The sequence below is a fragment of the Leptinotarsa decemlineata genome, unplaced genomic scaffold (assembly GCF_025532065.1).
Source record: "Leptinotarsa decemlineata unplaced genomic scaffold, Ldec_3_MD MMD2_tig00078422_RagTag_RagTag, whole genome shotgun sequence".
In the NCBI taxonomy this organism is placed as follows: Eukaryota; Metazoa; Arthropoda; class Insecta; order Coleoptera; family Chrysomelidae; genus Leptinotarsa; species Leptinotarsa decemlineata.
In genome coordinates this window covers 21,007,523-21,035,351 of record NW_027412747.1, presented here as the reverse complement: position 1 = coordinate 21,035,351, position 27,829 = coordinate 21,007,523, and the positions used below count along the sequence as shown (strand labels likewise).

At 35.2% G+C, this 27,829-nt stretch overlaps 1 protein-coding gene across 6 annotated transcripts; it reads left to right on the top strand.

Moving 5' to 3' along the window:
• Positions 1-109: 109 nt before the first annotated feature.
• On the top strand, positions 110-27,371 carry Eps-15 (Epidermal growth factor receptor pathway substrate 15). Of its 6 annotated transcripts, XR_012468361.1 has the most exons (18): positions 110-264; positions 629-669; positions 2,706-2,939; positions 3,148-3,321; positions 8,167-8,277; positions 8,352-8,716; positions 8,798-8,963; positions 10,299-10,541; positions 12,827-12,889; positions 15,259-15,456; positions 15,741-15,926; positions 18,362-18,440; positions 18,527-18,573; positions 18,652-18,768; positions 19,548-19,808; positions 19,859-19,963; positions 23,644-25,776; positions 25,854-27,371. XR_012468361.1 is itself a non-coding variant. In XM_074186409.1 (17 exons), the coding sequence occupies exons 1-17, from the start codon at positions 234-236 to the stop codon at positions 24,070-24,072; spliced, it is 2,850 nt and encodes a 949-aa protein (XP_074042510.1). In that variant the 5' UTR covers positions 110-233; the 3' UTR covers positions 24,073-27,371. The 6 variants fall into 6 exon arrangements, 5 of the variants coding, with proteins under 5 accessions (XP_074042510.1, XP_074042512.1, XP_074042515.1 ...); XM_074186409.1 differs by having other exon boundaries at positions 23,644-27,371; XM_074186411.1 differs by lacking the exon at positions 12,827-12,889 and having other exon boundaries at positions 23,644-27,371.
• Positions 27,372-27,829: the final 458 nt, after the last annotated feature.

Here is a 27,829-nt window from a genome sequence, read left to right as displayed (position 1 = left end):
GTCAAGCTGCGTCACTTGTACTCAGTTGAACTCAGCACCTCTGTTATGAAAATGATGAACCAGGAATATTCTATGCGTGTCCTGGGCATGTACTTCAAAATCTGACAAGTATTCTCATTGGTTAATATCATTAAATGTCAGAACGAGGTTTACTTGAATTGTCAATATTGATTGTTGTTTGGATTGGTAGTTGTTTCCACGAATCCGACAATTTTTAGTTATTATTGAAAAAGATGGCTGCGCTGCCGTCTCCTACCCAGGTAGGTGGAATACAAATAGATTACAGAATCAAATACTCCTTAATTTATGTAACTAAATGCTTGGATGCAATTAGACTCTTCCTGTATTATGTTGAAAATTAATTTTGAATGTACTCCATTCACCACATTTTTGACAGTTCAGTGGGCGGTATTGAAATAATTTAAATAAATGTTTTCCAGGCTGGCTCTAAGATAATAAGCACTAATTACATCCAGGATTGTTGGTTGAAGTAAAATAGTTCTCTTTATATCGTGTTTGGAAAAGTTTAACTTTGACCATTCATTATATTTTATATTTTTACAATATCAATAAAATGCCCCAACCCTTTGGTTCTGGATGATATATTTTGCAAATCATTTTTAGGTAGCAGGCAGTTCTAGTGCCATATATGAAGCTTATTACAATGTGGTAAGTCTATCAAATTTTTGTTTCCCGTAAGTGATATCCAGGAAATAACTGTATTTAAAATGAATCTACTGCCCAGAAACAGTTTCCTGTCATGTGAATGAACAGCATAATTCACTGAACTGTTTCAGTAGTGCAAATTGTGTAATGTTCATAGAGGAAATTTTGCCAATTGAATCATTTGAATGTTTTAGAAACTTCCTTGGTACCACAAAACATAAAATTTGTTTAGATGTAGGAAAATTGTTGAAAGTTTAAGGACCAAAAAGAGAGAATATTACAAAAACAAAATGGACTGAAATGTAAATAATGCTAAAAGGATGTTGCAAACTCTTGAATCTATTTTAAAACCTATGAATAGTATTGAAATAGTTCATTTGCAATTTATGATAAGTGGAAAGGTAACATTTGCAAAAAATGATATTGACAAGGTCAAAAATTTCAACAACTACTTTATCGATATAACAACATAAATATTTCTATATATAATGAAAAAATTGAAATAGAAGAAGACATCAAATATCTCCAGTTCATAGTTGACAATACATTAGACTCATAAATTCGCTTCAAATACAAATACGAAAAAATCCCAAATATATTATTCTTGGCAAGATATCGCTCGCAGTTATAAAACTTCAGTTACAGTCTGTAACACAATTATTCAGCCATACCTCCGATTACAGTGTGAGTCCTCACAGGAAAACTGTTTTGTTATGACTGACTGATTATTTATCACAAAGCAAACAGGTAACCAAAATAAAAGATTCAGTGTCATCATCTCGCGATGTCGTTTTCGGGGTACCTTAGCGGAGTGTTTTGGGACCTATATTATTTTTAATCTACCTGAATGATATAGATACCATCCATGGTTGTGAGTTCATGAACCTTTTTGCAGATGACACTTTATTATCAATTTCAGGAGATAATATAGAAACAGTAGCTGATCAAATGAATAATGAACTAAGAAATGTTTTCAAGTACATGAATCACATTAAACTAAAACTCAACAGCTCCAAAACAAAATATATGATCTTATCAACTGGTTATAAGATATCACTCAACAAACGTAACTTGAGATTACAAATTGCAGGTGATGTTCGTAAGTGAATTCAAATACTTAGGTTTCATGGTGGATAATCGTTTATCTCTTCATGTTCAGGAAAATTACTGAAAAAATATATTTTTTCTCAAGAATTTCATCTCAGCTTTCAATGTATTCAAAAATTACATTATGTAATTGTATAATCCAACCCCATTTTGATTATTGTGCTAGTGTTTTATACTCATTTGACTAAAATAAGGTATCGGCTTTACAAAAGTTACAGAATCGTGGAATGAGGATTATTTTACAAGTGAATAGGTATTCCAGTATATCAAACATGTTAAGTACATTGCAGTGGTTGTCTGTTTCCCAGATACTGTAGCAATGATATTCATTTTCAAACTACCACAATTTGTAAAAGAATCTAATTCAATAAACCAATTTAAGTTATCATTAAAGAAGTATATTAGTGACAGCTCATTATGATATTTGTAATTTTTTTATTTTTTAATATCTATAGATATGTATGTATATTTGGTTTTCCTTGAAAGGTACTTTAAAATGTTACTATATTTACATAGTTAATGTCGTGAGATATTTATGAATTTGTAATTTTTCTTTTTTTGTATATTAGGCTTGCCTACTTAATAAATAAATACAATACAAATAAATACAATACTAACACATAACTTGCTTCCCCAAACTAATTTGACTAGTACTATTGACATACATCATAGTATGTCAATGTCCGATGAAGTGGGATAGACCTTATAAATGGCTTGTGTCCGCAGTTTTTTGGAAAGAATGGAGTCGATAATATCCACCTTTAATAATAATTGGACAATAGATTTGATAAAATCTATTTTCCAATGAGAAAATTGGTAGTTAGTTCGTTATATGTTCATTCAATGAGTTGGTGAAATTTTCTTTTATGATGTTAACATTTTTAATTAGTTTTTTCCTAAACATACAGATATATTTGAACTGTTTCCTTCAGGTTGATCCAAAGGGCATTGGAACTGTTGGTGGAATGGAAGCAGCTCGTTTTCTCAAAAAATCCGGGTTGAGTGATGTAATTCTTTCCAAAATATGGGATTTGTCCGATCCTGGTGGAAGGGGCTGTTTAGACAAAGCAGGCATGTTTGTGGCTTTGAAGTTAGTCGCTCTCGTTCAAAATGGAAAAGATTTGAAGGTATCCGATGTTGGTATAGATGTTCCTCCACCAAAAATGGTAATTATAAATCAGTAAATTATTATAGGAGTTAATTCGAATAAAAATCGGATTTTCTAAACATTAGAGTGTGTTTAAATCTGTTTTTCGTCACCCTCCTACGAACGACAACACTCATTAAGATGAGTTGCTTAAGTGTAGCTGTTAGGTGTAACATTTCTGAATAACAAAAGCTGTCTTTATATTTCTTGTGAATTGTTATTTCTAGGGAGACATTCCTTTGCCAAAACCTACAAAACCACCTCCACCACGAAACAATACTTTGATCACGTCAATTCCACCATCAGCCGTCGATTGGACAATTAAACCAATTGAAAGGGAAAAGTATGATAAACTTTTCGATTCTTTGCAACCCACCAACGGTCTGATTCCTGGTAATAAGGTATGTTTCAGATTTTATTGACTCCTTTTTCACGAATAAACCCTTCATATTTTGCTTGTAATTCCAAGTAACAAATGAGAATGGGATATACACAGCATTAAACTTGTACAAACGCAACAATACTTTGATAATGTTGTGGTTGTACGAATTTCAAGATTGTTTCAGTGTTTTTCTGCATCTATTTTGTTTGTAAAATGTACAGTATCTCAACTCAAAAAGTATATGGAAAACTGAAGCTTATAACATGAAGATTGACGTAATGAAATTGAAAACATCTTCAACCACTGAATTATTCAGAACAGAAACATAAAAAATGAATGATTTAATATACTTTGAGAGTCGGAAAAATGATTATCAAAATCGTGCATGCCTGCGTGCGTGCGTGCATGCGTGCGCACGCGTGTATGCGTGCGAGTGGGTGTGCGTGCGTGTGTGTGCGCGGGTGCGTGCGTGCGTGCGTGCGTGTGTGTGTTTGGGTTAGGAAAGGTTTCTGCAGTCAGCAATCTGATAATTTAAAGTCCAGCTTGAACGGCGTCTTGCGTTATTAGTTTTTCGACGTTTCGCTTTCGACTTAAAACCATTTTCAAAAACCTTTCATTACACTGAGGTCTCAATCTGTCTACTCCTCAGGTAGTGACACGCTGCAAGAGCTTTGCGACTTGAGGCCGGGGCCTCAATCTGCCTACTCCCCAGGTCTCGTCGCTGGTCTCAGTCTGCCTACTCCCAAGTCGCAGTTTGGGAGTAGGCAGATTGAGCATTTGATAGTACATTGTGAAATTTGACACCTTTGTAATGAATTGACTTTTGTCCAATATTTGTTTTCATTCATTTTCATCACTTTCAGATTGCCTGAATAATTAGCGGAATAGTTGAGTTTGTTACTATTAATTGTGAAAGTCAGAACTGTAGATTAACTTGAATATACACTTTATGATTTTTTTCAAAGTTTTTTAATCGGTTTGAATGACGAATTTTTTGCTACTTCCCATACTGATATCAGATATTGTATATTTGAATAAACTAATTAAAAAAAACCCATTTAAGATATTTCAATGGTACAAAATTTCTTATTTTGAAAAAAATTCCGATTCTGGAAGCTATTTTCGGTTTTATTGTTTTAATATGTTGTCTCATGATGAATTTTCGTCTAGAATGAGACCAATAAATTTTGCACTTGGAGAGAATTTAATATTTTCATTATGGAATTCAATTCTATCTTTCAAATCAATTGATATAGACCTTTTCGGTATAAACATATACTAAGATTTCTGAAAATTTTGAAGCCATAATGACATTTGACAAGGTCTTTTGAAATATTAGTTTCAATTTTGGTGCACTATTTTCATTGTGGATGAAAGTGGTGTCGTCAGCAAGCATTTTCAATTTACCAAATAAATTTACTGTAGCCAATTAATCGAAATATAAAAGAAGCAAAACGGGCCCCAGTATTGATCCTTCAAGATATTCAAACAATCTGGAATGTGCTGATTTCTCAATAATTTTAGATGAAACTGGTAATTTCGAAATTGGTCTATAATTTGTCAATTGTTCTTCAATACCTGCTTTAAATAATGGATTTACGTCGTCAATTGAATGATTTGAAAATCTTTCGGCCCATTACATCACAAGAGGACTACTTAATCTCACAAAAAGACCTTGACTTTTTGTAAATTTGGTGTACCGAAAATAATCTTCCCCTCAATACAAACAAATGTAAATACTCAAAATACACCCTTAAACATAATGTTATTTCTCATGATTACTTCATAAATAACACACCTCTTCAAATAAGCACTCATCGAATGGATCTTGGTGTACATTTGACCCTAAACTGAGTTTCTCCATCCACTATGATACAATAACATGCTCAGCCAAACGGATGCTAGGGCTCATTTATCGTAACTGTAAGAACTTTTGTAGCAGAGACAGTTTTTGAACTCTTTTCTATGCATACGTCAAATCTCGGCTGGAATATGCCTCCCTTATATGGTCACCCATATACAATGTCCACATAAACAAAATCGAGTCTATACAAAGAGGCTTCATGAAATATATTACTTACAAGCTAGAAGGAGTTTACCCTGAACAAGGCATCGACAACAGAATACTACTGAATAAATTTAATCTATTATCCCTGCAAAACCGAAGAACCTTCTACTCTATAATTTTCATTTATAAACTAGTGAATAATCTGATTGACTGTCCCGAACTACTCTCCCACTTCAACTCTTATGTTCCACGAATCAATTCTAGAAATGAACTGACTTTTTATCTACCAAATTCTAGAACAAACATAATACTTAAGTCACCAGTTGTTGCAATGAGCAAACTTTACAATCAACTCTGTGAAAATCTCAGCATTTATTATGAACCTATTGGTCAAGTTAAGAACCATGTTAAGAAACTTTTACACTCTAGTCAAAATACATGAGCCCAAATTGAAAGTTATTCTACCATGTGAGCTTATTACTACTACTGTATTACTGCTGAATTATGTTTTTTTTTGTAATACACCTGAACTATGTTTTCACTTGTTAGCTCTATATCTGACTTGAAGTTTTTTTTTCAATTACTCTCCTAGCTTGCTGCACACAAGTGTTCCACCTAATTTTTTGCTTAACTCCTAAATGTTTACTTTATTTTATTTTTTGTTTACTCGCTTCAGGTGTTTCTAGTTGATAAATTAGTATTGTATTCATGTATATGTGTATGTATGTATGTATGTATGTATATAGAGTGGTCCAATGAAAAGTATGCACCTTGCCTTTCTCCTTTTTTTGTAACTTAACGCAAAAATGCTCGGACAGGTCAATTTTGCTTTTGAGGGGGACACATTTTAGATGTATGTTTCTACCTGTGCCTTCAACCCCCTAGCGAGGGTGAGTAATAACCCTAAAATTTTAAATGGAAAGTGGGGTCCAGTGATATATCATTTGAAAGGGCACAAAATTCTCTTTCCAATAATACCTAATTTGTTGTATTTATTCGAATAGTTATAAAAGAAGCAAGAACATTTACTCGATATTTTTGGTGTTAATGAAAATGCGGAAAAACGGCTTTTTTATCACTACTACATTTCTCAATTTCTCTCGTGCGTTTTTTGGTTCAAATAACAACAGCAGATAAGTGTACAAAAAGAATTTAGGCAAACGTTTATTGATTCAGTTCGGTTGCTTTTGAAATTATTTCAACTTTACTGTAAAAATTGTTTATTCCATTCCTGAACGAGTTGAAATTGTTAAACTTTATTATCAACATAATAGTTGTGCTAGACTTATTGCTCGCCTCTTTAATAACAGTCATCCCGGGAAAAATGTGAATGATTCGTACGTTGCCAAGTTAGTCCAAAAGTTTGTCGATACCGGATCTGTCTGTAATGTGAAACACCAGCCACGGAAACCGATCAGAAATGAAGCAGTGGAAGTCGCTGTTTTGGGACATGTTGAATTGGATCATACTCAAAGTACCCGTCAGCTTGCTGCAGCCTCAGGTGTCTCCCGTTCGTCCATAATACGGATATTAAAAGCCTATAAATTTCATCCGTACAAAATTAAATTAGTACAGGAAATCAATGAAGATGATCCTGATAGAAGGCTGCAATTTTGTGAACAACTGAGCCAGCTACTAATTGATATCCGCACCTATCATTCAACACGCGCTTTTCCGATAAGAATACTTTTTTTTTAATGGAGCTGTGAATAGACATAATTGCCGTTACTGGGATGACAGTAACCCACACTTATTCAGAGAGGTCCATACCCAGTACCCTCAAAAAATCAATGTTTGGTGTGGCATATTAGGTAGTCATATCGTAGGGCCACTTTTTATTCCTGGGAATTTAACTGGTGAGGTCTACCTGAACATGCTTGAAGATACAGTTGATCCTCTCATAACAGAAATAATTGAAAATGACAAAAATCATAATGATGATCGGCTTCATTTCCAGCAAGATGGAGCACCTCCTCACATGTTGCTCCGGTAAGAGAGTTTTTAGATGACCGGTTTCCTGGACGGTGGATTGGAAGGAGAGGCCATCGAATGGCCTGCCAAGTCACCTGATTTATCGCCTTTAGACTTTTTCCTTTGGGGACACTTGAAAAATAAATGTTTTGCTACGCAGCCCGAGTCCATAGAAGATCTTCGCTAACGAATTACAGCAGAGTGCAGAAGTATAACACCTGATATGCTACAGAATGTTAGGAATAGATTTGAACAAAATCTGTATTATTGTATGGAAACAAATGGGTCACATTTTCAGCACTTGCTGAAGTAGGATTCTACTAAGTCAATTAAACATTTCAAAGTACTGGGTTGTAGTTGTTTTTCTTCATAATACCTACATGTTTGAGTGAAATACAACAAATTAGGTATCATTGGAAGGATAATTTTGTGCCCTCTCAAATCACTTGACCTCACTTTCCATTTAAAATTTTAGGGTTGTTACTCACCCTCGCTAGGGGATTGAAGGCACAGGTAGAAAAATACATCTAAAATGTGTCCCCCTCAAAAGCGAAATTGACCTGTCCGAGCATTTTTGCGTTAAGTTACAAAAAAAGGAGAAAAGCAAGGTGCATACTTTTCGTTGGACCACTCTGTATATGTATGTGTATTGTGTGTTTATAGGCAGATATAAACTGTAACATGCTTGTTAATAATATTAACATGTCTTTATTGGGATTTATTCGTGTTAAGACATTGAACAATTTTTTTTTATTTTCGATACCAGATACCAAACTTGTTGACAAAAAAAAGAATAATTAATTTACTTATCAGTGGCAATTGTGAACACTAGTTTTGGTACATCAATTTTATTTTTCATCAATGACCGATCTTTGATTTTCCAAGGTGAAAAACGTCCTCATGGAATCCAAGTTGCCATTCGAAACGCTAGGCAAAATTTGGGATTTAGCCGATCAAGATAAAGACGGAATGTTGAATAGGCATGAGTTCGTAGTGGTAAGTAATTGAATAGCCCGGAAAAGATGTCTATGTACGAATAAAGTATCATTTGTTACCGGAGGTTTTTTTAGGCTATGCATCTAGTTTACAAAGCTTTAGAGAAATACGCGATACCGAATACGTTACCGGCGGAACTCGTCGAACAAGTCAAGAGGAAAAGTTCAACTTTGATTAAAGGAATAGACGGTATCAATATAAAACCCGAAGTTCCACCTCTTCCGGTATCTATTCCGACTGCTTCTCCAGTTCCAGTTGTCAAAAAACCCACTTCCATTCAGCCCGTCGTTAGTTGGGTAGTATCGCCAGAGGAAAAGGAGAAATCTGATGTTCTATTTGTGAAGAGTGATATTGACAAAGACGGTTTCGTTTCCGGTCAAGAAATTAAGGATGTCTTTTTACAGTCCGGCGTACCGCAGCCGGTGTTAGCCCACATATGGTATGTGGATCTTTGAAAGTGAATCAGAAACTATTGGTTGCTTTTGATCAATATTCTCAACATAGAATTTTTTTTTTTCAGGGCTTTGTGTGACATCAAGCAAAGCGGTAAATTGAATGACGAACAGTTTGCGTTAGCCATGTGGTTTGTGGCAAGATGCTTAAAAGGTATAGAACCTCCAGGCGTACTTTCGGCTGATATGGTGCCCCCCAGTTTCCGGACTATGAAACCTTTAGATGGCCTTGTGGTGAGTACCGATAATACACTTGAACATACGTAAAGTCTGAGGTAGTTTGAGATCAGATTCGGCTGTTGAAAAAAGATTCCTGTAAAAATTGTATAGAACTGACCGATACCTGATGAAAATCCATTATAATGTATTGAAAAAACTTTAATGAGACTTCCACTCGAAAGCTTACAAAACCGTGACATGTGTTTCGTTAAACAATAGCGTATTTCACCTACTTTTAAGATCTATCCTAATTACCAATTTCCTCATTGCTAACTAAATTCAATAAAGAGAGCAATTCAAATCTATTTGATCACTGAGCAATAATCCCGAATATTTTTAATCCATTGATTTCCAAACATTCCAAAAAGTTGAGTTTTGATCCTTTCTCTTCCAAATGCAATATGTCATCGTTATTGAACTCATGCCCCACTATCAGAAGATGATTCGCAAATGTTGAATTGGTCTTCCCATTCAAAATACAACTTCTATGTTCCTTTAATCTTGTGGAACAAATTCTTCCGGTTTTTCCTATATAAAATTTTGGACAAGAACCACAAGTCAACTTGTAAACTCCTGATCTATTAGACACTGGAGTTTAATCTTTAATGTTTTTAATGAATCTACTCGAAATTATTTGTTCTGTAGGCTAAATCTAATTCTTTGTTTTTTTTTAAGCTTGAAAAAAAACAAGCGATATTGAAAATTTGAAAATACCATGGTACATTGAGTCTATTACAATATGTTTTGTAAAATATAAAATTCAATTTGAAAGAAATATGTCTAATGTAAATTAATATATGTAAATATGTTAATAATAATATATAACAATAATATAATATGTAATATAATAATTCTCTGATTACTTTAATGAAGGAATAATAGAGTATTAGAGCTTTGTTAGTAGGATCACTGAAGTAAGTTCAGAGTTCCATAATGTACAGTATTATTTTTTGAAAGTAGATAGGCTTGGTTCAGAGCTTGTTTCTGCAATTTTTTAGAAATTATTGATTCAATATTATCCACCTCGTAACCGTTGTTCACCGCAATTTGTTTGATGAAAATCAGTTCTTTAGTATAAACACACAAGGATGTTAGACGACCTTGTAATAAATTTGCACCACATTTAAACTCCTTCATATTAATCAATAAATCACCAAGAAATCTAATGACAGAAACTAATATATTCTTGTTGGCTTTCTACTAAAACTATCTACTACTACTGTAACTAGTAGGAATTACTTTTATACTACTTTGACATAGTTCATAATCGTTTGTCAACAAGAACTCTTTCTTAGGACAATAAACGTATTTCTCTCTCTCTTTCTCTCTATCAGTTACGTTTTTTTATAGGAGAATAATAATACCAGGTATTCAAACCCCGAACTGGATATGATCACTAAAGACATAGAAGAATTGTCTAGAGAAAAGTTAGCCCTGGAAACAGATATTGCGCAAAAAGAAGCCGACTTGAAGATAAAGAGTGGCGAGATTAAAAATTTACAGAGCGAACTTGATACATTAGCTGCTACTTTAAAACAGCTTGAAAACCAAAAAGGAGAGGCCCAGAAAAGGCTCAATGATCTCAAAGCACAAGTAAGAGAAAAACAAGTTTATGCTTTCGTTTGCTAATAATAGGTATGTTGTTTCGTTTGCTTGTTCATTACAGTTACATCTCTAATCGTGTCTGAAAACTGTATAGGTGAGAGATTTATACATATGAGAAAATGAACATTTTGAAATAAAATCTCGAAATATTTATCTCTCCCAACTAACAGGTGATTTTTCAAGAGGTATAGGATTTGATTTTCAAAACATTTGAAAAAATTGATGAAATCTATTGGAATCGATAGAACGATCAATATAATTTAATGTTTGAAGAAGATTTCATGCAAATGTTGTCCGCGGCTCCGCTTTAGATGGCCCATGCACAAGGTCCAATTTTGGCACACTCTCTCTAACATATCGACCGATATTTCAGGTATAAATGCTTTAATATTAGCTTCCAGAGCGTCAGTCGTTGCTGGTTTATCCCTGTAGACATGAGCCTTAACATGACCCCACAAGAAATAATCCAAAGGCGTTAAATCACACGATCTAGGCGGCCAATTGACGGGCCCCAAACGTGAGACAAACTGTTCACCGAAGGCGGCTCTTAATTGGGCCATTGTTTCGCGTGCCGTGTGGCATGTGGCACCGTCTTGTTGAAACCACATGTCAGGCATGTCCATTTCTTTCATTTTGGGCACACGGTAGCGCTCGCCTTTCACAGAAACGTTCCGGCCATTGTCGTCTTTGAAGAAGTACGGCCCGATGATGCCACCGACCCATAATCCACACCAAACAGTGACTTTGTGGCTGGTCTTTACTCCAGATGCGGCAATTTTGCTTGTTAACGTATCCATTCAACCAGAAATGAGCCTCGTCGCTGAACACAATTTCTCTTCCTCCAACTGTGCCAGCGCCCATTCAACAAATGTTAGACGTTGTGGGAGGTCGTGTGGCTTCAATTCTTGCACCAGCTGTATTTTATAAGGTTTTATACCCAAATCCTTTTGCAAAATTTTCCACGTAGTGGAGTAACAGAGTCCCAATTGCTGCGAACGGCGGCGAATCGACATTTCACGGTCATCACGAACACTGGCGGATACAGCCGCAATATTTTCTTCGGTCCTCACTCTACGTATGCGTGTTGGTTGTTTAATGTCCAGTAATGTAAACTGGGTTCGAAATTTAGTCACAAGCTTCAGAATAGCTCCCTCAGTAGGCCGACGAAACTGCCCATAAATTGGAAGAAGTGCACGATGCACTTTCTTTACCGAGCATTAATTTTGATAATAAATTTCAATCATTTGCAAGCGTTGTTCATTCGTAAGTCGATTCATGGTTAAATTATAGACCAAACTGAAGAAGTTTGACAATGACACAAGACACGATTCATGCGTGATCTGTCAAAAATAGTGTTGCCAAAAAGATACCAGCAAAAAAATCACTCATTACCTACACCGTAGGTTTGGGTTGGATCTTTCCTGCACTGGTGAGAGGTAATACCTTAAAACCGGTCTGTAAGTGATCTATTCGAGTAGGCTCAGCATGGTCCTTTTGCTGGAAGAACGAGAAACATCTGCGGGACCAACCTCTGTTAGATATCTTGCACAACTGTCTGTCGGATATAGTTCAATATCCAGAGTGGTATTAGCCGGGGAAGTAGTTATTTTCCGGCAGGCATTTACCAGGACCTACGGTGCAGGTAGTTGGGAAAGATGAATATTTCAAGATTTCATTTCGAGATATTTATTTTCTCATACATCTCTAATCTGTAATTTGTAAATTTAGTGTCCTATACTCTAATACTGTAATATGTTTACAATTGATTGAAATTGTTCGGCAGTAAAATAAACTGAAAACTGTCTCAATAAAAACCTTTCTTGTCCGTTGGTGCAGTATTGTTAAGTCATCTTCTGATGACTACAATCATTTTTTTGAAATGGATGTTCTGATTTGGTGATCATTGCCTTGGAATTTTGATAGTTTTCACAGGCTACATTTATCTATTCAAATCTGTTGAACAATTTGAGTCAAAAGAGTATGTGAATCAATTTGAGACCAGTTAATTTTTTTTATAAATCTATTTTACTTCCAAACATAAGTTTACTTCTGGTAAAATATATACAATATAAAAAGTTTTTCTGCGTTTTTCGTGAAATGTTTAACCAGTTTTAACTTGTCTCATGATTTGATTTTCTCAAAGCACAGGCTTAAACATATGACTTGTTGGTTAACCTGAATGTTGCACTGTATTTTTGAAGCTTTTGTTTATATGCACCTCATCTCTTGCAAGTTTTTAGTTAGGACAGCATGTTGCATTATTTTTTTGATAGAAATCGGTGGTGGATGAGCAATTAGAAACTGTCACTAAGCAACTGGAGGAAAAATGTGAACAGGTGAGCTTGGAAATACATTTTTTGAACGGTTCATTACGTTATTGTAATTACTTTCTGAATACTTGTGAGCTTCATATAATGAATTGGAAGAAAAACTTGGAAGCGGGAAAATTGTTTCTAATAAAGATTCAGCTCATACTGTGCATTTCTTCAATGCCCCCCTCCTTCTATTTTTTGAACGGATCAACTCAAAAAATTGAAATTTGGGGTAATGAAATTAATGCATGAATACTTCATTTTGAACTGAAATTGACAGATGAAACTTTCAAGATGGCGACTGGGTGCCATCTGGGAAAAAAAATTAAACAGAAAGGGGGGGTCTTTCACCAATTTTTTGAGTTGACCTGTTCAATAACATTGAAGAAATGCAATGTATACAGGTCTGTTCAAAAAATAAGGTGAATTTTCATTTTTCTCAATAAATATGCATTCATTAATTTCTATTTTGTCTCATTCAAAGTAGTCCCCCTCATAATACACTTCTGCCAGCGTTTCTTACTCGAAGCAGTTCCTATGTGCACCTTCTGGTATGTCCTTCAGTTCTCTGATTCGGTTTTTATCTCACCAATCGTGGCAACACGCCGTCTTTTCATGGGTACCTTCAATCTTGGAAACAGAAAAAAGTCGTAGGGGGCCAAATGTGGCCCCCAAGCATTGACGAGTTGAGCAGGTGCATTATCGTGATTGAATTGTTTTTCCACAATACCGGCGTGCTTTTTGTGGTCTTGGCTCTCATGAGCTTTTCCATTGGGATGATTGGTATTTTGTCTCAAATACCTGATCTTTTTATGCATGTATTTTCACTCAGTGTAAATTGTTCCAGAGTCAAGAGTTTTGTCTATACGAGAAAATGGAATATTTTTTCATTGTTGTGAACGATATAGTCATAAATTTTCCATTTAACTTTTTGTGAGACTAGACATTTGATATTTGGAATTATGATCATCGTTGCTGATATTTTCTACAACACTTATATATCTTTGAATCAGAAGTGGACCTACATAATTAAACTCCTGCCCCTCTTCTTAAAGATAGTTTGTTATGTTGAAATGCCCATCTCGTTCAAAAACCTACTTATATGTTCTTTTATTCTTTTGGAGAAAGTTATCCCCGTTTGCCCAATATAAACAAGTTTTGGGAAAAGAGTGACAAGTCAACTTATATACTCCTGATCTATGCGGCATTGAAGTTTTTTCTTGATTATTCTCAATTAATATTCTCAAATTATTATTTGTTGTATAAACTATGTCCAACTCTTTCTTTCGATAATTGAGCGATTTCATTGGTGTGTTCACCAAAGTAGGTATAACGTTTTTTAAAAATTGAGTAGATCTTGTTCATAGCTTGTTTTCGTGTCTTTTTAGAAATACTGATATATCTTGTAACCATTATTGACTGCAATTTATTTAATCAACCCTGTATATTTTCGTAAATCATTCGATAGCATGTGAAATTCTCTTTTCAATAACAGTGAACAATTGTATTAGCCTTTTTTCGACAGATTCAATATGACTGCATTATGACATCATTAATAAAACACTTCGAATAACTGAGAAACGAATGATAACATTTCGGATATTTAATTTTTTACCAATTCACATATATTTGGTTTTTTCAAATGCCCATTTTTATTTAAATATTCTCAATAGAAAGTGGTACTTTTGTAAATTCCAAAGTATACTTTCGTGATATAATGCAGTTTATTTTTCTGTTTCATTAAAGAATCGTTTCAATTTTATTTAATGGACAGAAAACACAGCATTTACGATACGAAAAAAACAGTAGTTCAATTTCAAACCTTAAGAATACCACATCTTTTCAAACTTTTCGAGCGAAATTAAGTGAAAAGGAAACATCAAAATGTGTGTGAATTGGTGGAAATTTAAATTTTCGAAATTCTCGTCAAAAATTGGATTCACTTCTGGTTAAACTGGAAGTGATATTCAATTGATTTATAGTCGAGAATATCAGCTTCAATGAACTATACCTTTAGTCCAAATTTTAATGTCAAATTTTGATTTTGTTCAAGAATCACAAGCCCAGTCTCTGCATTTCCTAGTATTAAGAATGATTAAATGATTGTCAGTTTATGATTGCCAGTTTTATTAGACCCACATTATTCATAGCTTTGTTTGATCGACACAAATAACAATTGTATATATTATGTGAATATTTTTTGGCTTCAAGGATAACTTGCTCTTGTATATGTATACTATTAACTTGTGATGGCATGTAGGGTTCATAATGGGGGATATTTACTCATTAAACCATTCAGAGACATTCTCATCTAACTATTTGATTATTCCTAATATTATTTGCCACTATTTTTGTATTTTAAATAACTCAAACTTACGGATAAACAATTGTAGGTTGATAAACTGAGAGCTCAGGCTGCAGAACAAGCAGAAATGGTGAAAGCACAAGAAACGGAATTGAATAGCAAAAAGGAACAATTGGAGGGACTCCGCATCGAAGAAGAGCGATTAGAAAAGCTGAAAGCTGAGAACACGAAGAAATTGTCAAATTTGAATTCAAATTTACAAGATACGCAGTTGAGCATTAGCCAGGTACAAATATTGTATACCAGATGTGATATTTTGGGCATATGAAATTGTTTGTGATTCTGGACCAGTGAATAACTCATACGTGATTGGGCAGGATAGCCGCCCCCCCTCTCGGCCACTGATAAACATAACCTGAATTCACGAGTGCTCCATTTTATCTCTAACCTTGCAAGCAATAACACAGACATCCAAAGATGTCTAAAAACCCGAAACCGCAAACAGTTTCAATAGATGACCGCGAAAGCCTAAATTTCTACATTGACGTTTTCACTTAATGTTTCTTACAGGCCAAAGCTTTAATAACTCAGCTACAGGAGCAAACGCGTCAAATGAATGACGCAATAGCAACGTGCGACTCAGCAATGGAATCCGGCGATGTTTCTCAAATACCCGAAGCGGTTCTGAGAATCAAACCGGAATTCAAGGATCCCGAATATAATAAATTAACCATGAATAGTGATACCAGAAAACAGGTAAGTTATGATTTTTCGTGAGTTGATTTAGCTTAGTTTTACTCGCTTTGGTATTGTTTACTTTTTTATAGTCCAGGTATGTATAAAGATTTCTATTAATATGTATTAATTGTGAGCTGATAATAACAATAATAACTTTATTCGTCCGTTTGATAATTTTACATGATATCAGACATGTCATAAATGAAAAATATATAAACAATAATGAAGGTTCACAGAATAAACATAGATAGGACACTTAACACAGGTACTTAACTATACTGAAACTATTGAAATCTTACCTAACAGACAGATATATATGCGTCTCAGATAGCACGAGACGTTCCCAAGTGGTAAAAATTAATCATGGCGTTCCGCAAGGGTCGGTTGTAGGGCCCCTTCTTTTTATCATCTATATAAATGATCTTTTCTATCAATTTTTGCCTAATAAAATAGTTATGTATGCTGATTACGCTACCATACTTAACACAGACCGTGTTCTACACAATCTCACAAATATAGAGGATGAGGTAGTAGACTCAGCTGAACACTGGTATTCTGATAACCTGCTGACTCTGAATATAGATAAAACGCAGAAATTAAACTTCTTCAGCAATCATAAGTCGAGTAAAGGTATACTGTTAACCTTCTGGGAATAACACTGGATGACAATCTAGCCTGGGGTCCACATATTGACATTCTGTGTAAGAAAATCTCCACCTATATCCTTGTTCTCCGCAAACTTAAAACATTTACAAATCGAGAAACTGTACTCAGTACTTTTCAAGCCTTCATTCAATCACATCTGAATTACGGTGTCATGTTGTGGGGAAATTCAACGTACGCCAGTAAAGTGTTCATTATACGGAAAAGAGCGCTGAGAGTTATGGCTAATGCTGAATACAGAGATCATTGCCGTCCGCTATTTGTCAGGTATGGTATCATGACAGTGCCTTCATTATATATCTATCATACTCTTCTTCACATTCATAAACATAAAGACATATTCATAACCAGTTCGGATTTCCATACGTACAATACAAGAACAAAAGACATTTTACTTGAGCCTCGATATCGGGTAGGAATTCTCCCAATATTAAACTTTATAATAAATTGATTGAGAAGACAAGAGATCTTGACATGATAAAATTTAAATCTGCGATAAAAAAAACTCTTTTGCAATACGGTTTTTACTCTGTTAATGAATATTTGATTAATGATTACTCTATCTAGCTAACTAGTCTAGACATTGAGGTCAAACCCTCTCATTTATTTATATATAATGTATATGTGTAAATTTTGTGTGTTGTTATAGAAATAGCTGAATTTATGTCGGAAGTATACTTGTTTTTCTAATCTGAATCTTAGATTTGACTTGCTATAAATGTATCTTTGTACATAATGTAGTAAAATAAACATCTATTTGTCTATCTATCTATACATTGGAAATAAAAACATATACATATACAGTGTCATCCTCAAAGTATGCACCATATGGGAAACTTCTTCATTAAGGATTTTTCGACAAAAAGTTATTCTTGATAAAAGTTTGTGCATCCCCTAAAACTAAACATGTACCAACAAAATACAGTAAAACACACTTAATATACGAGGAGTCTTCAAATATTTGATTTTGAGACAAGAGTAAAGTACTCTTATTTTGAAAAATCTCGGGAAATGTTATTTAGAAAAATTGTTCAGCATTGGAAAACACATCTAGATTTGAAGTCATAACCATCTAAGTGAAGTTTTATTTTTTGTACCCATTTTTTTAATGGGGACTACGAAAAGAAAAATTTGCTAAAACGATAAATCGACGGTTTATTTTAAAAGCCTGCAATATTACAAATTACACAACTATGGTGTTAACCGCGGTCAATTTTTTCGAAGGGTAAAATAATTTTCAAAGTTTTTGCTGCAAAGTTATTTTATATTTAATGATATCAAATCACAAAACATCAAACTAAAATGAGTATTTTGGAATAAACTCATTGATTTTCTGGAGATTATTTTGGACAAGAAAATCTCCAGAAAATCAACGAATTTGGAATAACTATGTGTTCTGAATGACACAAAATTCATGGAAGTAAATAAATCTTTAACTGAGGTAAAAAAAGTAGTGAATCCCTTTCTAAACATTCTTCTATGCTATAATATTCCTTATCAGTTAATAGCTCCTTTATTCGTTTTTAAATGGTATGATATGTAACTCTCTAATATCTTTAGGCAACGTATCGAAAAATATTTTGACACTAAATGCTAATGTCGCTTCACCATCTTTATATAAAAAATGTGAGAAGTTGCCCCCTTTTTTTGTATAAATTTGGAGAAGTAGAAAGCCAAAACCTGTTTTTATCAAAACCGATTTGATTAAATGTCAATAAGAAATGAAAACTTGTTTATTCTGATATTACCTGAAATAAAAAATTTAACATTTTTCATTGTTGATTTTTTAGAATGGGTTCGACGTTGATCCTTTCAGCAATCCATCTGATCGCAAGTCGTCTGGATTTAATGATGATCCCTTTCAAAGTGGTATGCTCTATAAATAATAATATATTTTCAGTTATATTCCTTTCTTCTTTTTTCATTAACTGCATTTTTTTATTTTATGATTTCAGGTTCATTTTCTAGTGAACCATTTGTTGCCGCTTTTCCAGACACTAACGTGAGTAAAAAGAGCTCGCTTACTCTATTGAGAAACTGAACTCAAGTTTGTAGCTTTACTAATATTGCATTATTTCAGAATGGCTTTTCGCCAGATCCATTTGGAGGATCATTTTCTTCCACCACGGCACAGAATGATCCCTTCAATGCCTTTGGTGACACACACAAAGACTCTGACACTGCATCAACGAACCAAGTGAGTTGAGAATATGTATATGATGAAATACGTAACTTCCTGGAGAGATTAGTGATTTAAAAATAATACTGCCGTTTGGTTTTCTGCTTTTCCTTTACCAAATGAATAATGGAAAACATTCCAAAGGAGGAAAAAAATTCAACAAATACCCATGCATAGCAATTAGATTTTTCTTAATATAAGTACCTTGAATAATTTCAAGTATTTTTGAGCACCTAATTTAATTTTCTTTACACAACATTTGATGCAAATTCTTTGATTAATTTTTTTCTACACTTCTAACTTTTATGCCTCTCATCAACAAACTGATCATAACTAAATGGCTGAAACCGTGGACATATATTCGAGACAGGTTTACCACCATAATAAAAAATAAAAATTCGCTAATCGAATGTTTTTAGCCCGCGAAATTTGAACTTTCATCTTATTTTTCGAATAGTATTTTGAGGCATGTATATTTGTGTACTTTTTACTATTTCTCAAGCATCTTGTTCGCCTCTAAGGCTTTTTTATTGGTGTAGACCTGATTTATTTCAACGAATGATAACACTTTTGATTATATCACATGAGAAGATCAATACTGTTGAGACCTTTAGAGAAGTCATTATAAATAGACTCGACTCGGGGTTTTCTTTCTAGCTTATTCAAAAGAAAATTTTGTGGAAATTGTTATGGACATGAACAAGGAGAGGAGATTGAAATTAAAATACTGTTTTTCAGCTATTGACTTAAGACCGGCTGTTTTTGACTGAAAAATATTTCTTTTTCTGTTTCCCCAGCAAGATAAAGATCCTTTCGGTTGTGATCCCTTCGCCATCCTCCACGCGCCGACGAGAGATGGATCAGCGCCTCCTCGACCCACGAGCCCTAGCCCCGCTCTACCTCCGAAGAAAAACAAACAGCCTCCTCCCAGGCCAGCCCCTCCGAGGCCGACGATGCCGCCGGCGATGAAGAAGAATTCTCAGCAGAACTCTTTCGAATCGGATCCTTTCGGTTCGAACGTTGGCGAGTTTGCTGATTTTTCCAATTTCGATGCTAAGGTAGGAGTTTTTTCGTTTGGTTTCCGATGCTCATTCACTTTTGTTTGTAGTGTTTGCATCGCAGTTTCCTGATCAATTACACCGAGCTTGCCTTTCCTTCCCTTGCCGATCCCATATTCACCCAGTTCATATCCGGTTTTCCTGCTTATTGTGCGGTATGCTACTATGAAACACTGTGTGTTTTTGATATTGAAACTTCTTATTGTATGGAAATTGTTGACCATTTCAATATCAAGCTCTTTCATATTTTCTCAGCGTTTCACAGGCCGGATGTTGAAATGGAAAACAATTCGCCAAAATCCTTTTTTTTTTGAGACAGTCATAGATCTATGATTAGGTGATATTTTTGAAAATATTAACAATTTTCACAAAGCAATGTGGAAAATTATTTATTATCGATATGTTGCAGTAACAATACATTAAAAAAATAACTTAAATAGTTGTAAAATACTTTTCAAAAGTCGTTAGACAGAGAAAAAGAAATATACTTCAATTTCAAGACAAAACAGTCACAATTATAAAAAACACAACATGTTTATAAAAAAGTATAGTTTGAGAACAATGGATACTACAGATGAATAAATAGAAACAGTTGAAAAATGTTTAATAATAATAATAATAATGGTAATAATAATAAATGCAGGGAGGCCGAGGGTATAACTGTGGCACCCCCGGAAACCGGAGGCACAAGGTCAACCATCTGTTTTATATGGATGATCTAAAACTTTATGCCTCTGGAGAGAAGGATCTCCATCAGTCCTTGAGGGTGGTGGAAGAGTACACGCATGCTATCGGTATGAAATTCGGGATAGACAAATTTGCAATGGTTCATCTCAAAAGAGGACGATGCGGGGACTACGGAGAGGATGTGCAGCTCGTAGATGGAAGCATCCTACTCCATCTGGATGCCGGAGAGACGTATACTTACCTCGGGGTTGAACAATGCCACTCACAAGAGGTAACAGCAGTGAAAAACTCTCTCCGCGGCAAATATCAGCACAAACTTCGACAGATCTGGTCATCGGAACTGTCGGGGAAGAACAAAGTTGCTGCAACAAATATGCTTGCCGTTCCAATCTTATTCTACTCGTTTGGAGTAGTGAAGTGGACTCGGGAGGAGCTGTATCAACTCGACGTAAAGACCCGAAAAATGATGCATCTCTATAGGAGTTTGCATCCCAAATCGTCCGTTCCACGGTTGTACTTCCCCCGACAACAGGGAGGCCGTGGACTTTTGAGTTTAGAGTGTCTACATGACAGAATGGTACTGGATACAGTCTGTAAAATCGTCAGGAGTTCGGATCCCCTTCTCTGCATGGTCTGTGACCATGAGAGAGCAAGAATTGGAGCATTTCTCTTTAGGGCAGCTGCCCGAGCAGCTGATGAACTCGGTATAGTTTTCGACACTGATCGAGGTGACCACAACTCTGTCACCGAGTTGGAACCTGTTCAGCAAAAAGCTCAGATAAAAGCCACAGAGATCACCTTACTTCTGCGGAGACACAAGGATAAGCCAATGCATGGGGTCTTCTTCAATAACATTGGAGACCTTGGCTTATCAAAGCGCCTGACGTTCGCTTTTCTCAGGTCGAGTGGGCTGAAGTCGGAAACTGAAGGGTTCATCATGGCTTGTCAGGATGGTGTCTTCAACACCTTAGTCTACCGCAGTCGCGTGATGGGTATAGACGTTCCTGACACAAGGGGCAGGGCCTGCCGCGAGGCGCCCGAGACCCTAATGCACTTGCTATCAGCATGTCCAGCATATGCGGTCTCGGCCTATATCCATTGACATAACGCGGCCCTAAGAGTGCTATATCACCATCTAAGGCACTCTTACGGTATTGACGAGACACCGGTGTTGCCCTACGCTCCGGCTGATATTGAATCCGTTGTGGGGAACGAGAAGTGCCGAATTTTTTGGAACTATTCGTTCCCCACTCTCAAGCTCATACAAGCTAATAAGCCTGATGTAGTCCTTCTCGACCACCAGACCAAAACGATATTTGTCGTGGAGTTTTCAGCTCCTGGCGAGACGAATATCGTCCGAAAAGAGGTGGAAAAACGGACAAAATATCGAGATTTTCTCTTCGAACTCCACAGACTCTATCCAGATCACTCTGTCAAGATGGTTGTTCTGATTATTGGAGTCCTTGGAGGAATGATGCCCTCTCTAATCTTAAAATCATACCGGCTTGCCGCACTAAGGCAGAAATCTTAGCCGGACAGATGCATAAGGCTGTCATTCTTGGCTCACTGCGCTTGCTCAGTGCACATGTTGTGGAATTGGCCGCGGTGGTAGTGCGTCCGACTCACGATCGGAAGGTCGTGTGTTCGATTCCCGCTTCGACCAGATATTTTTCTCGAGAGAATTTATCTGGTTGAAGCTGAAATGATTCTGCAACCGTGTTAGGAATCACACGTTAAAAGGTAAGACCTCGTTAGTCCTTATCTCGCACAAGTTTCTCAACTTATGAGAGTTGACGTTCGTATGGGGGCGACAGCTGATTAACGGTAAAGCAGATTTTTTTTTTTTAACATGATTCTCGGAGCCAATGATCACTTACCTCACGGTGTGGAGAGTGGTCGTTGGTTGACAATGCTGACACGCCCTCCCGAATGTATCGGGACTTCGGAGGATAGGGTCTGAGCAGCGCATACTTTGGTGGAAAAAAAATGCTTTTATTGAAAGATTACTCTGTACAAGAAATACTAAACTAACCTAACAAATGGCAGAATTCAACATCTGCATATGATAAATCAAGGCAGATATTGCTCTTCCATCAAACCGTCAAAAAAACAAGCAACCACCAAAAAAACAAAAAATTCTTTGAATTATAGTTCAAAAATTCATAAGTCAAACTGAGCGACATAATAAATTGTTCAATCAATCATTATTAAACTCTTCCAGACTATAGTGAGGTCTCTCTTGAGCCTCGTACAGCCTCGTGAAAAGCACAAGGCTATACAATTTTCATTTCAGCACAAGACCAGCTGTTTTTGACTGAAAATATTTCTTTTTCTGTTTCCTCAGCACAAGTGCTTTGCACAGGGCTGTTGTTTGCAACTCCCCAAGCACAAGTGCTTTGCACAAGGCTGTTGTTTGCAACTCCCCAAGCTGTTGTTGGTACTTCCAACTACAACAGAGGACCCAAGTTGATGAGATACCAACCTGAAAGCTTGGTATCCAAGCTTCTAGTAGCCAACTTTTTATTCATGTTGCATGTATGGTTTTCAAATTGCAGTTCATCGTTTACAGATACCTATTAATTCATATTTATCCGATAATCTGAAGTCCGGGTTGAACCGCTTCTGATATTTTTAGTTGCTTGACGTTTCGGCTTCGACTTTGTAGCCATTTTCAAGAAGCTATGACTACACTGAGGTCTCAATCTACCTACTCCTCAGGTAGCGACACGCTGTAAGGGTTTTGTGACTTGACACAGGGGTCTCAATCTGCCTACTCTCCAGGTCTCGTCGCTCTGCCAACTCTAAGCGTCGACTGTGGGTCCACAGGCTCTGGTCTCGTATTTATGTCCCTGGACGAATGGAGGGGTGGGCCAGTAGAGGGAGCAATGGTGGAGTTGGTAGTGGGATCGGGGTTATGATTACTTACTTAAATATTGTTATAAATTGTATTTATTCACCTGATTTATTTTGTTTTTAGCAGTTCATTTTCATTTATTCCAATCGAATGGCACCTGCATGTGCAAGTTGATGTAGTTGCAAGTATATCTGAATTTGCCTAACAATTTACAGGCGCTGCTCAAAGTTACCCCATACTAACACATATTCAATAATCATTCCAGCCTTAATAATCTACATGTATCCTCTTCAGTTCACCGATAAGCCGACTCCTAAGGTCCAAGCACAATCTTCTAAAGGTCTCGATTTCACCGACGATCCTTTTCGAGATTACCGGTACGAAGATCCGTTTAACTTTACCTTTGACGACGAACCACCATCGAACTCGTCCAAGGACTCGAAAGACCCCGCCAGCAGTGATTTCGATAAAAATAAATTCGACCCTTTCGGACTGGGAGGGAGGCAGTCGGTACCTTTACCTAGTTCGGACCCTTTTGTTAGTACGTGTGGTAGAGCCTCCGCCCCCCTCACTTCGCAAGGGTTCAGCGAAGTCCAACAACTGGAGTGGGCCGCCCTAGAGAGCTTGAGGCTCGAAGAGGATCGTAAAAGGAGACAAATGCAAGAGCAGGCCGATTTAGATTTAGCGATAAGTTTAAGTAAAGCTGAAAGCAAACAAATTTAGCTTTGACGTACGTCAGTGTCTTTAATAACCATCACGAGAAGAGCTTGGACTGCGTTGAACGTTATTTTATAAGTTGATATTTTAGTTTTTAATGTTCACATATCAGTTTCGTTCGAGAAGTACTCATTCACCGTTTGCAATACTCTTTTACTAAAATAGATGTACACAGTAATTCAGGTGAGTTGTCAGGGTAGTGTATTGTAACTCTGATTAGCTCTGAAGATTTTAGGAGTCGAGTTTCTTTGAACTTTTCGAAACTAATTCTGGAATATAAGTCATAATCGAACCAAGCTCTTTGACTGGAATGCAGATACGTTTGGTGGCGTCAGAAATACAGCGGCGATAACAGCGCCACTATTAGAGGTTATGAAGGAAGACTTGTGGTTGGAATCGTTCACTTGTCGTTTATCTGACCACTGGATTCATTGATTATGCTTCATAAATATGACGTTCATTTTGAAAAATTTCGTGATCTCTCTACAAAACCTGATTTTGTGTACAACTTATTTGCATTATACAGAGTTGTGTCATTCCTTTTTAATGTGTATAATATGACTGGCTGTTTATTTAGTTAATGCTATGATTATTTTGGTTTTATGATAATTATTAGTTTCTCACTTGAAGGGAGTTACACATTATTTTTGCCTTTTATGAGATGTATTCATTTTCAACATGAAACTATTTGTAATTTCTCATTCGAATAAAAACGGAATCTACATGTGTCGAAAAACTACAAGGTTCTTGTGTACGAGACTATTTTTCACTTTTGAATCTGCTCAAACAACAGATGGTAGTTTATTGAAAATTTTCTAATTTTTCGTCTTGAAAGATAAATGACGTGGTTGATTCAGTATTTTCATGGTCCTGTAGTTCAATTATTGATGTTATCAAGTCAAAATGATTTTGAGACCAGAAGATACGGCACTATTTGAGAAATTCTGTTAGGACCTGAAAAACTACTTTTTTGAAGCTTTATCAGTTTTGATTATGTCCTAATAATTTATTACTTAATGTTAATTGTTATTAAATTATGTAGATACCACTAAAATATAACTGGTCCCGGAACAGACTCTTGAGGAATCTCACAATTTACCTCAAAAATATCATCTTAATTGATATGCTTTATTGTCCAAAGAACCAGAGGTCTCACTGACAAAGCTAATGATGTTCATATTCCATAAAACTAGTACACAATGATAAATGTGGTTATCCAAATAGATATATGAAGGACTGATAACATAATGAAAATAGCTTATATACAGAATAAAAGACATATTTGCATACAATTTTATCTAAATATATACATTTGTAGACAACATGATACAATACAAGAAAAATTAAAAACCCAGAAACATACTTTGACAATATATTGGAAAATACTCTAAAATAATTTAGAAAAAGTATCCCTTCAAAACTGTTCTAAACTGTAATAGGGTTTAATTGTGATTATTCTGACCTTTTACTTGATGAAAATCAAGAACACTATTGACAATAATTATTCAATTTTCACACCATAAATTTTAGTCAAGACGTGTTTCTCTACAGAGTAGTTTCAACGGTTAGATTGGTACATCAAACTATTCTAAAATATTTTTTATACATCAGTAGGTAATAACAACTTGATTAGATAAAGGACTGATTCTCGTAAAACAGGTTGTTAAAAAACAATTACATTACAGTACAATATTGATTCTGGAAAAACAGGTAATTTATAAATATGTTAATATTTGGCATTTCATGCCAAAACTTCATTAGATAAAATATTCATTCTGGTAAAACAGGTAGTTTTTGAAAAAACAATTACAATACAATATTGGTTCTAGGAAAACAGGTAGTTTATAAAAATGTTGATTACTGGCATTTTTTGTCAAAACTTGATTGGATTGATTCTGGAAAAATGGGTAGATTTTGTAAAACAATTACAATATTATGTTACTTCTAGGAAAATAGGTAATTTATAAATTATGTTAATTATTGGCATTAATGAAAACAAGTTAAATAATGGCGAGTGAATAAGTTAAACAACTAACAAGAGATTATTTACTGCCCACTGTTGAACTTGTTTTCATAAAATGCCAATAATCAACATATTTATGAATTACCTGTTTCTTAGAATTAATATTGTATTGTAATTGTTTTATTGAGAATTTACCTGTTTTAACAGAATTAATCATTTGTCTAATCAAAGTGTAATTACCTACTGCTGTATAAAAGACATTGTAGAATACTTTGATTTATCAGTCCCACTGATGAAACTATCATGTAGTAAAAATTGTATAATTATTATCAAGACTAGGCAAACAGGATAATGATTGAAAATGTTGAGTTTTTTTAAATATATAAAGTCTTTGACTAGAGTAGATGCTGATGTGGATAGTCTTAAGTCGTCAGTTGCCGTTAAATATCATTTTATGTTTGTTCAACAAACACATTTTCTAAAATAAAAACTCCAGTGACTCAAAATTCCGTGTGGTTCGAACAGAATTATGCAGGAGTCTCGACTTTTAGCAGTACACAGAAATCTTATTGTCTTTTTCTGTGTTATGAAAACAGTCTGTAATTTAGTTTGCAACATATACTCCACCTTGAATACAATTTCATGATATAAGTGAGAAAATGAGCTGATTTTGTGGCAGCATACCTATTTGCTCATAAGTTATTCTCACTTCTTATTGGGAGCTACAATGTGGTCGTAGAATTTCAGCTCATTGTCATTTTTTAGTACCAGGAATTCACAACTCGCCCTATTTTCATGTATCCCATTAACACCCTTTTTTGATGAGTATGGTGTCGCTAGAGAAGCACAACGATATTGAGTTTGTTGGTAACATCATCCTTTAATTTTTTTATATTTGAATCTATATTCTTGTGGATATTACATGAAGTTTTGATACGCCACATTGTTGGAATCATCGGCAAATAGTTTAAATTTCTCTTCTATATTGATAGATGTTTAATCGTCTTAGCTTTCCTTCAATTTTTATTGGCTCAGCTGTTCTTCTGATACCATCACATGTGTTCGTTTTCCATTCAACAATTCTTATATTCATTGGTGTATTTTTTTTGACACTGTTCAGCTCGCTCCTTCAACCTTTAGTTGTTTTAATTTTTACCGACTGTTTTAATTTGGTGAGATAACCGCCATAATTTGTATTTTGTCTCAAGTAACTAGAATGTTTACACAATCTATTCTAGATATTGACCATTTAGATATGTGTAAAAGTTTGTTCATTTGTTGTATTATATCAGTTATGTAAATATTTTGTAAACTTGAATATATTTGTTATCGTTTTGTGTTATACTCATTTGTTATTTCAGAACAAAGAAATCTTCCAATTGATGTATCCAGTTGTTATTCAAATAAAGTTATTCATTGATACCTAAATTTGATGATTGTGATCTGAATATTTTTTTTTAATTTTTGGTTCAAGTTTAGTGCTAGAGGTTCTATGTCCAGTATCACAAATCTATGGTTTATTGTCATGGACAATCTTTTAACACTTCCAAAAATGGACATATGTTTTCACATTTTCAGATGGGAATGAAAAAAAAAAAGTTAGTCATCGGACAGCAAGCCATGATGGTTAAACCTCTGAAGAAGCTAGCCACTCGCGCCAGCGAAACTTCAGGAAGACATTCCAAAAATCCACGGCTTTCAAACTCGAAAAATAATGACACTGAAAGCCCTCAGCCGCGAAAGTCTAAATCATTTTGTCATTGACGTTATGACTTTAAAAACAGTCTATTTTCGAACTTA